This window comes from Salmo salar, chromosome ssa17, assembly GCF_905237065.1.
Source record: "Salmo salar chromosome ssa17, Ssal_v3.1, whole genome shotgun sequence".
NCBI lineage: Eukaryota > Metazoa > Chordata > Actinopteri > Salmoniformes > Salmonidae > Salmo > Salmo salar.
This window is the reverse complement of record NC_059458.1, coordinates 77,321,732-77,335,474: the sequence shown is the minus strand read 5'-3', so window position 1 is coordinate 77,335,474 and position 13,743 is coordinate 77,321,732. Positions and strand designations below refer to the sequence as shown.

The window sequence follows — 13,743 nt, the reverse complement described above, 5'->3', positions numbered from 1 at the left end:
CACTCTGTTCGTAACAAATTCTAGTTTTGGTAACAGAAAACTGTATTCAGATCAAATTATTCATAGATGAGAACATTTGCATAATCTCACCCTCGATCTTCTCCACTGCCGTCCACTGGGCTTCCTCTCATCACCATATTTGACCCAACCGGATGCTTCACATTTATACATCGGGTAAAATATGTCTCATTGTTCTATCTGTGTTCAGATTATTTGATTGATTTGTCTGAAATATCCTGCTGCTCTGGCGTGCCCTCTGGCGGTAGGTCGGTGCATGGGCTTCATTACAGGTCACAAGCACAGAAACAGCAGCAGCGTCGATTTTTCCGAAGATTCCCGATTCGGAGCTCGACTTTCCGGAAGATCCGGGTACTGGGCTTCAACCTCAACATAACAGCAATGGCGGAGGCAGCAGCTACAGCGGCTCCAGCAATAACAGGAGCCTGGACCAAACACGTCACCTGCAGGTAGGACAAGACCCGGGGATCAATTTAGCACAACTATATTGATGTTGTCCATGGTTTGTAACCAAAACGCCGGGGTTTGGCCGTTTGTTAAGAGACTTCCAACGCCGTCTTTTGTGCTCCCGTAGCAAGCCCAGCTGTGTTTGTTGTGATCCAGCCAGCCGATGGTAAACGGATTCGTCCTGCAGTTGAGCCATTAGCTAGAGAGCTATTCTCCATACGATTCAAAGTAAAGACAGTAACATCCGCAATGGCAACACGAAAGGAAAACGCACGGACAACCAGCGGCAAACACACACTGAATTCATATCATTAACATCATCAAATTGTTAAATATGGTTGGGTAATATTCATCAGCTAAACACTGAAATGATTCCGGGGGGGTTGTAATATGGTTGGATATTTCGCAGAGCTCTCATTCCTCGACCAAAGCTTAAATGCGGTAGAGACATCCAGCTAACTAGCTAGAATGATATAAACCAGGGAGTGTTTACTCTGTTAGTTAATGTTAGCTAGTTAATTACACTCTGAAATTGGTCATAACCGTCAACACCAGTTTGGTAATATTGCTAGTCTGTTTACTAGCTATCCACTGGTCTGTGAATTCCGCTGGATATTAGTTGTAGTGGAATATTGAGTCAAAGCTCCTGAGATATTTGTATCATTAGGTCTTATTTGTCGCAAGTGATAAAAAATAAAATGTTGATAACAGGAAGAATTGTTGCTACCCTTCATATTCCCACAATAACGTTTTACAACGAGCATCATTGTTTGGTTCAAAAGCTAAATTCAGGCTGTTTGTTTGTTGTAATCGATGTGGAATAACTTTAGCAGACATTTTTCATTTTGTCTTTCCATTTGCAGGTATTTCAACAGAGCAGATTTCAAATCATCTGTGTGACTTTAGTTTTTTGGTTATTCGCAGGTATTTCATGCATGGGCTTTGCAAAGAAGGCACCAACTGTCGATATTCCCATGATCTTAACACCAGCCAACCAGCTGCAGCTATGATTTGCAAGTTCTTTCAGAAAGGAAACTGTGTGTTTGGGGACCGGTGCAGGTAAAGCTTATTTCAAGTGTTTAATATGTGTCTTGTAAGTGGTGGGCCATAGCAAGCTATCTGCTTTACGTTTTGAGATTAATAGAGCTCTGCCAAGTCGTGCTGAGCGATTTGGTGCTTTTTGAGGTCGGTTCAGCTATTTACAGTAAATACATTATGAAATAATGGTGTTACAATTATTTTAAAGCTTTTTAATGGAAATTCCAAAGCCAAAAATAGTGAACATTCAATTGTCAAAACATTAAAAACATTCCATTGTCTCTAAGTTCCACATTTAGTAGACAACAATGAAATTATGAATATTTCAGTTTTGTATTTTACTTGGGGTTTAATTTGGTGATTTACTTTTCATTCCTTAAAGTAGCCTGATCATCTCTGTTCAGGCAGTAGCAGCCAGCCAGCCAGGCCATCTAACTTTCTGTCCTGCCCATACTGTACTGTCTGTAGTCAGCCTGCCTATGTCAGACAGCTCTGCAGCCATACAATCATTTTACTAGTTCTTCATAGTAGATGAGGTATACTTTCACAAACTGTCTCTGTCCCTCTTGTCGTTGTGTAAGTTTCTCTCTCATGTGGTCTGAGTGTATCTAACCCAACGTAGCAGGTGTAAAAAGTGTATCCGTCCAGAGATCTGTAAACAATGATGAGATGCTCATGTCTCAGACCCTAACAATTGCAGTCACTGTCACAAAAGCAGGAAGGCAGGTGACAAGCTTAGGTCCAAAATAAGCCCATAGAAAGTCATTGTGCTTATTTTGCCAAGAGTAAAACCTCTCGCTTCGCCTCTTCCTCTCTGATCACTCTCTGAGCTGGAAAAAAATGGCACAATGAATTATGGTCATTGTAGTTTATTACCACGTTTCTGCTTTGAACTAGGTTGAATATTTGCTTAATGAAAACTACCACTTCCAGCATCCTACATCGTTCCTAACTTGATTTCTCTCAAATTATTTGATTTCTCTAGAGAAACTGTGTTGGGCTCACAAATACCAGAACGAAATGGAATTCAAGTAATTGAATCAATGTCGGTCAATTCGTTTAAAAAAGAAGAATAATAATAAACCTTAATGTTGGTTAACCACTCAGCACTACTGTGGAGGGAGGAGCTTGGGTTTACCTTTTGTGTATATTTATTTATTCTGAACACATTTCTGTTTGGCAAAGTCAATTCTTGCACATTATTTCAAAGTACTTAAGTTCGCTAGCTGGACAGCTAAATGCCACGGAGTACTAAACTGTAAACCAATCAGAACTTGTGTACTATCCATGGTACTACGTCTGCCAATCACGTAATCCGTACTTAAGGTAGTACAGCTGGAGACCGCTCGCGAGACCACCGTCTGACAAACTGCTATCAGGTAAATACTTTTTTAAATTATTTGTCATCTATTTAGTTATAGGAATGTGATACCATCTATGCAAGTTGTAAAATGACTCCCAACTTAGATTGCATCAACTGTAGTAATGTAGCTAGCTTGCTAGTTACAACAAGTCGATATGTTGCTAGCTAGCAGGAACAGATAGCTTTACCGCTAGCTAGCAGGTAAATCTGGGACAAGGAGCCTTTTAGTTATCACTTTATTCCAAGTAATTTAAGACTTCAAAAATCTATAGGACAAGTAGTGTAAATCTTATACAGTCATCAAGGCAGGACTAACTCATTTCATTCATACTAACAAATAAGAAATGCCACATTATCCCTGTCAATAGTAAGATGATTGCAGAGCACCCTGCCTCAGACTGTCAGGATGTTCGTTTTATAGCTCACAAACTACATTCCTTTGTGGTGATGATTTTCTTTCACTTTTGTCTCTCACGATCTATTCAGCTCTCCTGTGTCCTTCTCTCAGAGATCAACCAACTGCTATTCACCAAGCATGGGCTTATTCACTCACCTCTGAGGAGAAACCACAAATGCATTTGCCTGTTGTCTTTTTATTTGTAGGTTTTGTCTTATACAATCTAGTGCATTTTAGAGTTGAAGAGCACCAACAACATTTACACATGCTTGTTTGAGCATATCAAAGATTAAATTCAATATAAAATCAGTTTAACAGGTGACAAACGGATCATTGTACTACTTACTGTAACATGTCATGATGAGAATTATATTGTCCCCGTCAGGAACTTTAGCCCTAGATGGTAGAGTTGTATTGTCCCCGTCAGGAACTTTAGCCCTAGATGGTAGAGTTGTATTGTCCCCGTCAGGAACTTTAGCCCTAGATGGTAGAGTTGTATTGTCCCCGTCAGGAACTTTAGCCCTAGATGGTAGAGTTGTATTGTCCCCGTCAGGAACTTTAGCCCTAGATGGTAGAGTTGTATTGTCCCCGTCAGGAACTTTAGCCCTAGATGGTAGAGTTGTATTGTCCCCGTCAGGAACTTTAGCCCTAGATGGTAGAGTTGTATTGTCCCCGTCAGGAACTTTAGCCCTAGATGGTAGAGTTGTATTGTCCCCGTCAGGAACTTTAGCCCTAGATGGTAGAATTCTTGTGTCTAGACCACACAAGCTTTAGATTGCATTCTGCTAAGCCACTTGTCTCTCTCTCTAAAATCGGTCATCTACATCAGTGACCAGGGTGGGATCCTTTCCATACACCATTGGTGCCTGGGTACATGAATGTTCCTACAGAGAGGTCGGGGCAATACTGAAAGCCTGTGTTGACAGTTCTACTGTCTCCAGCAGAGACCAATGCTTTTGCCATAGATGGTATAGCTGTCATTTCTGGACTGTAAGATTGTTCCCCAACACGCCACTTCTCTATCTAGACATGGATTAGTAGGTTACACTTTATTTAGATACGTCAAATACTGCCTGAGACATTTTCTATTTTGTCTCTGTACTCATACATGGTGAATCACTATTTGTGATGGTGTTGGAATGTATATACATATTTGACCTTTTATTTAACTAGGCAAGTCGGTTAAGAACAAATTCTTATTTTCAATGACGGCCTAGGAACAGTGGGTTAACTGCCTTGTTCAGGGGCAGAACAACAGATTTGTACATTGTCAGCTCGGGGATTCGAACTTGCAACCTTTCGGTTACTAGCCCAACGCTCTAACCACTAGGCTACCCTGCCGCCAAGATGGTAGATACATGACACGTACGTTATCTAAAACATGTCTCTCACCGTCGTAGTCGGTACAATAATGACTGGATTAGCAAGATTTTAGCACAGTCCACTTTTTTAAAACATTAAGTAGGAAAGTTAATAATAATTTAAACCACCTAAATATACTCACATTCACTGAACATTATTTCAAACTCCCAACATTAATACGCCAACAGCTTTTTCTATAATCCTACAGTCTCTATCATTCTCTATACCTTATAGTCCAATACATTATACATCACCACTATGGTATTGGTTCATCATTCTCTATATAGTCCAATACATTATACATCACCACCATGGTATTGGTTTATCATTCTCTATACCTTATAGTCCAATACATTATACATCACCACTATGGTATTGGTTCATCATTCTCTATACCTTATAGTCCAATACATTATACATCACCACTATGGTATTGGTTCATCATTCTCTATATAGTCCAATACATTATACATCACCACCATGGTATTGGTTTATCATTCTCTATACCTTATAGTCCAATACATTATACATGACCACTATGGTATTGGTTCATCATTCTCTATACCTTATAGTCCAATACATTATACATCACCACTATGGTATTGGTTCATCATTCTCTATACCTTATAGTCCAATACATTATACATGACCACTATGGTATTGGTTCATCATTCTCTATACCTTATAGTCCAATACATTATACATCACCACCATGGTATTGGTTCATCATTCTCTATACCTTATAGTCCAATACATTATACATCACCACCATGGTATTGGTTTATCATTCTCTATACCTTATAGTCCAATACATTATACATCACCACTTTGGTATTGGTTCATCATTCTCTATATAGTCCAATACATTATACATCACCACCATGGTATTGGTTTATCATTCTCTATACCTTATAGTCCAATACATTATACATGACCACTATGGTATTGGTTCATCATTCTCTATACCTTATAGTCCAATACATTATACATCACCACTATGGTATTGGTTCATCATTCTCTATACCTTATAGTCCAATACATCCAGCATTATACCTGACCACCATGGTATTGGTTTATCATTCTCTATACCTTATAGTCCAATACATCCAGCATTATACCTGACCACTATGGTATTGGTTTATCATTCTCTATACCTTATAGTCCAATACATTCAGCATTATACCTGACCACTATGGTATTGGTTCATCATTCTCTATACCTTATGGTCCAATACATTATACATCACCACTATGGTATTGGTTTATCATTCTCTATACCTTATAGTCCAATACATCCAGCATTATACATGACCACCATGGTATTGGGCAGCTGCTATTGGAGAACTCATCTGGTTTTAGAAATCAATCTCTGGTCATCTTATTTCAGAGCACATTGTACAGCTGTTTTTCTTTTAGAGGAGATTGTATTGCATGGTATGCTGTATGTGTAGGCTATGGCGTATGTATTGGCTAATATGCATATGCACCTGTCTTTAAACCTCCCATTTGTAGCCTACATGATACCCATCTTTCTAATCTACGTTGTTTTATTTGGGTTTCAAATGATATGATTTGAATGTTTCTTTCAAGCCTGCTGCTAGTTACTGGAATGCAGACAGTCGTACCAAAGCTTTTTAAAACATTGAATTCACTGACAGAGCTAGCTAATGAAACGCTAGCATCCCGAGCCGGTCACGTTGACCAAGCTTGTCAACTGTAAACGGCGTTCAATGCATTAGTTCTAAATGATAAACGGAGTTACCTCTTCATATAAATCACATTTTTATTCGTCACATGCTTCATGCTTTGTCAGTGTGTAGTGAAATCTGTGAATGTAATGTTAAAAAAACAAACTAAAAGAAAACAGTCTAACTGCCTTCATTTAGCTGGTCCCCGGGAAGTCTGGATCCATAATAAATACAAACAGGTGTAGACTAAGTGAAATGCTTGCTTACGGTTCCTTCCCAACAATGTAGAGAGAAAGAAAAATAGCCAAAAGTATAACTCATAAAATAATATAGGAAATGATAACTTGACTATATACACATTGGGGGGGGGTAACAGTAGAGTCAATGGGTAATAGCAACTTGACTATATACACAAAATTTGTGTGAACAGGGTCAGTGCAGATCGTCCAGCTATTTGGTTAAATATTTAAAGCTGCAATGTGTCACTTTAGGCGACCCAACCCAAATTCACATAGAAATGTGTGTTATAGCTCTGTAATGCTCATTGAAAGCAAGTCTAAAGTGGTAGAGCTGTTCTATGTGTGCTATTTCTATGCTTCCTGTTAAATTTTAAGTTTTTTTTCCTTTCGGTTTTGTACACTAGCTTCGAAATAGCTGAAAAAGAAAGATATATTTTTGATAATGGAAAATATATTTCAGTAGTTTAGATGGAACAATGATTCTCTACACTATGCTTGCTTGTTTTGTGTCAAACTGAAATTAAGTGAACTATTGTAATTTTTTGTAACCAGGAAATGACTGAGCGATGTCTGCATAGTGCATCTTAAACTAACTATTTATCAGTCTTATGGCTTGAGGGGGAGAAGCTGTTCAGGATCCTGCATCAGTAATGCTTTGGGTGGCTGAGTCTTTTAGGGCCTTCCTCTGACACCGCCTGGTATCGAGGTCCTGGATGGCAGGGAGCTCGGCCCCAGTGATGTACTGGGCCGTACGCACTACCCTCTGTAGCGCCTTGCGGTCAGATGCCAAGAATGATATAGACCATTCATATTGCATTCTGCATATTTCAAGTGCACTAAAAACAGATATCTTATTTCAGTCTTTGGGAGCTAACTTTAGTTAACACGCTGACAGCCGATCAAAAGGCTGTGTTTACATCTTAGATGCAGGCCATTGGCAGCAGGATACAGTATGTTTAGTATTGACGGAGACAGCAGTAGGATACAGTATGTTTAGTATTGACGGAGACGGCAGTAGGATACAGTATGTTTAGTATTGACGGAGACAGCAGTAGGATACAGTTTGTTTAGTATTGACGGAGACAGCAGTAGGATACAGTTTGTTTAGTATTGACGGAGACAGCAGTAGGATACAGTATGTTTAGGATTGACGGAGACGGCAGTAGGATACAGTATGTTTAGTATTGACGGAGACGGCAGTAGGATACAGTATGTTTAGTATTGACGGAGACGGCAGTAGGATACAGTATGTTTAGTATTGACGGAGACGGCAGTAGGATACAGTATGTTTAGTATTGACGGAGACAGCAGTAGGATAGGGTATGTTTAGTATTGACGGAGACGGCAGTAGGATACGGTATGTTTAGTATTGACGGAGACAGCAGTAGGATACGGTATGTTTAGTATTGACGGAGACAGCAGTAGGATACAGTATGTTTAGTATTGACGGAGACAGCAGTAGGATACGGTATGTTTAGTATTGACGGAGACGGCAGTAGGATACGGTATGTTTAGTATTGACGGAGACGGCAGTAGGATACGGTATGTTTAGTATTGACGGCAGTAGGATACGGTATGTTTAGTATTGACGGAGACGGCAGTAGGATACGGTATGTTTAGTATTGACGGAGACGGCAGTAGGATACGGTATGTTTAGTATTGACTGAGACGGCAGTAGGATACAGTATGTTTAGTGCAGTCAGTGACTGGTAAGTCAGCTTTGCTTCTGAAAACAGTTAGCAGGCTGTATAGTGGAATTCTCTTCCGGGGAATCTTCTGACACTTAAGAACGCCACAGCGGTTTCCTAATATCAACATGTTCAATTTGCTTGCACGCACGCGCCTATACCGGGATCAACCAGGCTAGAGGTCATTAAGGGCCCTAGCAATGGGATATCATATCAGCCTGTATCCCATGAAGCAATATAGATCTGCTTAGAAAACCTTACCAGCTTCAGTTAGCTTCACATTCCAGGTCAGGCTTCATCCGTACTATGACGGTGGACATTGCTCGTCCACCTGCCACTAACTCTCCAGCAGGCTTGTAACTGCACGTCCATGTGGCTCGTCGAACGCCAAACGATGCTGAAACATCAATCCATGGGTGAGTCAGTGCCACGTTTTTCATTTGTGCCCAAAATTAAAGGAAAGTTCTTGTGAATTCAGCAGGCTATGGTGTGATGCAGGCTTTTAGAAGTGTATCAAGTATCAAGTTTTCATAACAATCGGTAATCAGCATTTTTGGATACCGATTATGGCCGATTACATTGCAATTCACGAGGAGACTGCGTGGCAGGCTGACGTCGTGGACGAATCAGAATTAGTTGGGTAACATAGATAATTAAGATGTTTTATTAGTATAATATGCTTATTTGAGGTACTTATCATTAGAAATTGTCCATTGGACTCTGGTGTCTTGTCAGTTGCACGTCTACCTTAGCTGGGTCTCAGACACTTGGGGCCCAGAGAGGGGAGAGGTTAGACTTGTCGTCATGGGAATGTGTCTTTACCTATTTCTTAAACCATGTGAAGGGATGGCGTGATTACTGGGGAACCAATGACTTGTCTCCACAATGTCTGTGAGCAAGTCACTCCCTCCTTTTCTTTATTGTGGGGAGGATTATGGCAGTAAATGGACCCTTGTATGTTCTCTCTTAGATCTCACACTTATCCTGTGATAATATATGGCCTAGATGCTCACTCCCTCCAGTGAGCCTGTCCAGGAGTAGGGTCAAGAGGGGGTTTGCTTGAGATGGGAGTATCTAGAGTTGACAATTGATATATGCCACTGGATGAAATAGTTCTGTTCAATACCGTACCAGGGAGGGACGGTTCTAAGGAGACCAGATACTGGGCTATACCATTAATCCTGTTGACATAGCAGTTACTGTCTGATGTGTTTTATTGATATCTGTCATACAAAACTTAACCTTTGTGAACTGTTACTAAGTATCTGTGGTTTGTCAATGTACGTTGAAGGGGCTGTATCGTTGCTATAAAAGATCCCTGTAGCCATTCTGTAATCACCTTCCTGGTTCATTCGAGAGAATGCATTAGTGGGGTCAAGAACTTTTGCAAAAGTATCTTAAGTATTAAAGATGTAGTTTAACTCGGACTGGTGCGTTTGTAACTCCTCATTTGGTAATGCGGAAATTAGCCACCACACTGACTACCTGTTACACGAGTGCAGCAAGGAGCCAAGGTAAGTTGCTAGCTAGCATTAAACTTATCTTATAAAAAACAATCAATCTTTAACATAATCACTAGTTAACTACACATGGTTGATATTACTAGGTTAACTAGCTTGTCCTGCGTTGCATATAATCAATGCGGTGCCTGTTAATTTATCATCGAATCACAGCCTACTTCGCCAAATGGGTGAGGATTTAACAAAAGCGCTTTTGTGAAAAAAGCACAATCGTTGCACGAATGAACCTAACCATAAACATCAATGCCTTTCTTAAAATCAATACACAGAAGTATTTATTTTTTAAACCTGCATATTTAGTTAAACGAAATTCATGTTAGCAGGCAATATTAACTAGGGGAAAAATTGTCACTTCTCTTGCGTTCATTGCACGCAGAGTCAGGGTTTATGCAACAGTTTGGGCCGCCTGGCTCGTTGCGAACTAATTTGCCCGAATTTTACGTAATTATGACATAGCATTGAAGGTTGTGCAATGTAACAGCAATATTTAGACTTAGGGTTGTTACCCGTTCGATAAAATACGAAACGGTTCCGTATTTCACTGAAAGAATAAACGTTTTGTTTTCGAAATGATGGTTTCCGGTTCTGACCATATTAATGACCAAAGGCTCGTATTTCGTTTTTTGTTATATTATAATGAAGTCTATGATTTGATAGAGCAGTCTGAGTGGTGGAAGGCAGCAGCAGACTCGTAAGCATTCATTTAAACTTTACTGCGTTTGCCAGCAGCTCTTAGCAATGCTTGAATCACAGTGCTGTTTATGACTTCAAGCCTATCAACTCCTGAGATTAGGCTGGCAATACTAAAGTGCCTATTAGAACGTCCAATAGTCAAAGGTATATGAAATACAAACGGTATAGAGGGAAATAGTCGACGCGTCATAATTCCTATAATAACTACAACCTAAAACGTCTTAACTGGGAATATTGAACCACCAGCTTTCATATGTTCTGAGCAAGGAACTTAAACGTTTAGCTTTTTTACATGGCACATATTGCACTTTTACTGTCTTCTCCAACACTGTGTTTTTGCATTATTTAAACCAATTGATCATGTTTCATTATTTGAGACTGAATAGATTTTATTTATGTATTATATTAAGTTAAAATAAGTGTTAATTCAGTGTTGTTGTAATTGTCATTATATATAAATAAATAAATCGGCCCATTGAATCGTTATCGCCTTTTCTCTCTCTCTCTCTCCAATAATCGGTATCGGCGTTGAAAAATCATAATCGGTGGACCTCTAATGAATGTACTGACTGATATGTGGTTGTCCCACCTAGCTATCTGGAGATGAATGTCCTGACTATGATATGTGGTTGTCCCACCTAGCTATCTGAAGATAAATGTACTGACTGATATGTGGTTGTCCCACCTAGCTATCTGGAGATGAATGCTCTTAACTGTAAGTCTCTCTCTAGATAAGAGCTTCTGCTAAATGACTAAAAGGTAAAACATTAGCCTGGTCCCAGATGTTTGTGTGGTCTTGCCAACTCCTATGGTTTGGCGTTACAATGACCGTTAGGAGTGGGTAAGAGTACCCAAACTGACCTAGGCTAGATTAGGTCAACATGACAATTACCCAACAACTCAAACACTCCATCAAATCAAACACCCATATTTACATTGTGTTCTGAGAAAGTCAAACTTCCCTACAATGTCTCTTACTGTGTAAATAATCTTGGGTTGCATTTCTATGCTGTGATGTTGTTACTCCTAGGAAAGTTTGCCCAAGCAAGGCCTTTCATGGTGTTATCCGTTTTTAAAAAGAAAATGACAGGCTGGGAAATGGGATTGAGACTGAAATGTGAGACTTTGTTGTGAGAAGGAAAAATGCGGGTCGCCCTGAAATGGCACACTGAGAGAACATTTTAATTGTGCCGAGTTGAGATACTCACTTGAGTAATCGTATGTATTGTTATGTGAAGTGAGAGTTGTATGGGCTAACGGGTACTAGTGAACATTTTTAAATGGACTACTATTTGCGTTTTTTTTAAACAATAGACTAAATCAATGAGACCCAGGAAGCACAGTGCAGGCTATGCCGTCAGCGTGGGAGTCCTAGCCTACATCACATCCTAAGAAATCTCACTGAACTCATTCTCACCACAGTTGTTTGTGGACTTCTCATTGAGTTTTAAACCAGACATGAGTTCAACCAGTTCGTTCAGACAGCGTCTCCCCTATTTATCTGCTTTTAGCAGCATCCCCATAGTTACCATCCCATAGTTACCGCTGCTAGCATACCCCCAGGTCAACTGTCTGTTTAGTCCCAAAAGGCACCCTTTTCCCTATTTAGTGCACTACATTTGACCAGGGCCCTGATCAAATGTAGTGCACTATATCGGGAATAAGGGGTGCTATTTGGGATGGCACACGATTTGCTTTTGTTAGCTGTCTAGCCTAGATGTATGGTAATAACAAGGATTTACATAGTCCATCCATAGGCTGCTGACTCTGTGAGCATTTGCCTTCTAGCCTACCCACTGAGATGGCTTAGACCTGAACCGGTGTAGCATTGAGCTGTTGTTGTTATGTAACTAGACTTAAAGGGAATGTGTTTTGTTTAGCTGTCTGGATGGATATGGTAATAACTTGTACTTTTCCCATACAGAGTATTTATTTGACTACTAGCCTGCCCACTGAGAGGACTTGAACATGTGTAGCGTTGTGCTGCTGCTGTTGGTATGTAAAGGGACATTCCTCCGGTCAGTCCATATGATGATGTATCAGCCCTCATTATTCCATAGGGGGGCTAGAGGAGTAGGATGAGGTAGAGGAGGGAGGAAGAAGGGTGGAAGAAGAGGGGGGAGGTGGAAGAAGGTGGAGGAGGGAGGAAGAAGAAGAAGGGTGGAGGAAGGAGGGGAGGTGGAGAGGAGGAGCGAGGGGGTTAGACAGGAGAAGGGTGGAGGAAGGAGGGGAGGTGGAGAGGAGGAGCGAGGGGGTTAGACAGGAGAAGGGTGGAGGAAGGAGGGGAGGTGGAGAGGAGGAGCGAGGGGGTTAGACAGGAGAAGGGTGGAGGAAGGAGGGGAGGTGGAGAGGAGGAGCGAGGGGGTTAGACAGGAGAAGGGTGGAGGAAGGAGGGGAGGTGGAGAGGAGGAGCGAGGGGGTTAGACAGGAGAAGGGTGGAGGAAGGAGGGGAGGTGGAGAGGAGGAGCGAGGGGGTTAGACAGGAGAAGGGTGGAGGAAGGAGGGGAGGTGGAGAGGAGGAGCGAGGGGGTTAGACAGGAGAAGGGTGGAGGAAGGAGGGGAGGTGGAGAGGAGGAGCGAGGGGGTTAGACAGGAGAAGGGTGGAGGAAGGAGGGGAGGTGGAGAGGAGGAGCGAGGGGGTTAGACAGGAGAAGGGTGGAGGAAGGAGGGGAGGTGGAGAGGAGGAGCGAGGGGGTTAGACAGGAGAAGGGTGGAGGAAGGAGGGGAGGTGGAGAGGAGGAGCGAGGGGGTTAGACAGGAGAAGGGTGGAGGAAGGAGGTGGAGAGGAGGAGCGAGGGGGTTAGACAGGAGAAGGGGCAGCCAGAGAAAGGGCTCTTCTGTGGGCTCTTTATTGTAGATGAACTACCGGGTCCTGGAGCTATTGTGGCGTTCTCTCTCTGGGTCCCAAATGGCACCCTATTCCCTATATAGTGCACTACTTTAGACCAGAGCCCTATTCCCTATATAGTGCACTACTAGGCCTATAGGTCTGATCAAAAGTACTGCTCTATAAAGGGAATAGGGTGCCAATTGGGATGCAGTCGGTCTTTCTGCAGCCCCAGGGCAGGATGTAGAGAACTGCGGCCTGCATGGCAATTGCATAAGTGTCTCTCTTCGCTGTTCTCTTTGACTGCCCACCTCCCTTGTTGGTTGGTGTGATTCCACGGCTCTTCAGTCATTTTATTAATGTGTTCTTCATCCCCACCTGTCTCTCCAGCCGTCCCCCCCGGTCCTTTCTCCCCCCCCATCAGCACCTCTTGTTTGCCCAATGCAAACGTTCTGTCTGGTTCT

General features: G+C 41.6%; 1 protein-coding gene across 4 annotated transcripts in view; it reads left to right on the top strand.

Moving 5' to 3' along the window:
• Positions 1-279: 279 nt before the first annotated feature.
• The window catches only part of mkrn1 (makorin, ring finger protein, 1), a 29,840-nt gene continuing 16,376 nt past the window's right edge, over positions 280-13,743 (top strand). For all 4 annotated transcript variants that reach the window (XR_006760188.1, XM_045700176.1, XM_045700175.1 and 1 more), the window contains exons 1-2: positions 280-467; positions 1,390-1,524. Coding sequence is in view for 3 of the 4 variants with exons in the window: in XM_045700176.1 (XP_045556132.1) it covers positions 400-467; positions 1,390-1,524 (203 nt within the window). In the remaining variant the exon portion in view is untranslated. The remainder of the gene's footprint in view (positions 468-1,389; positions 1,525-13,743) is intronic.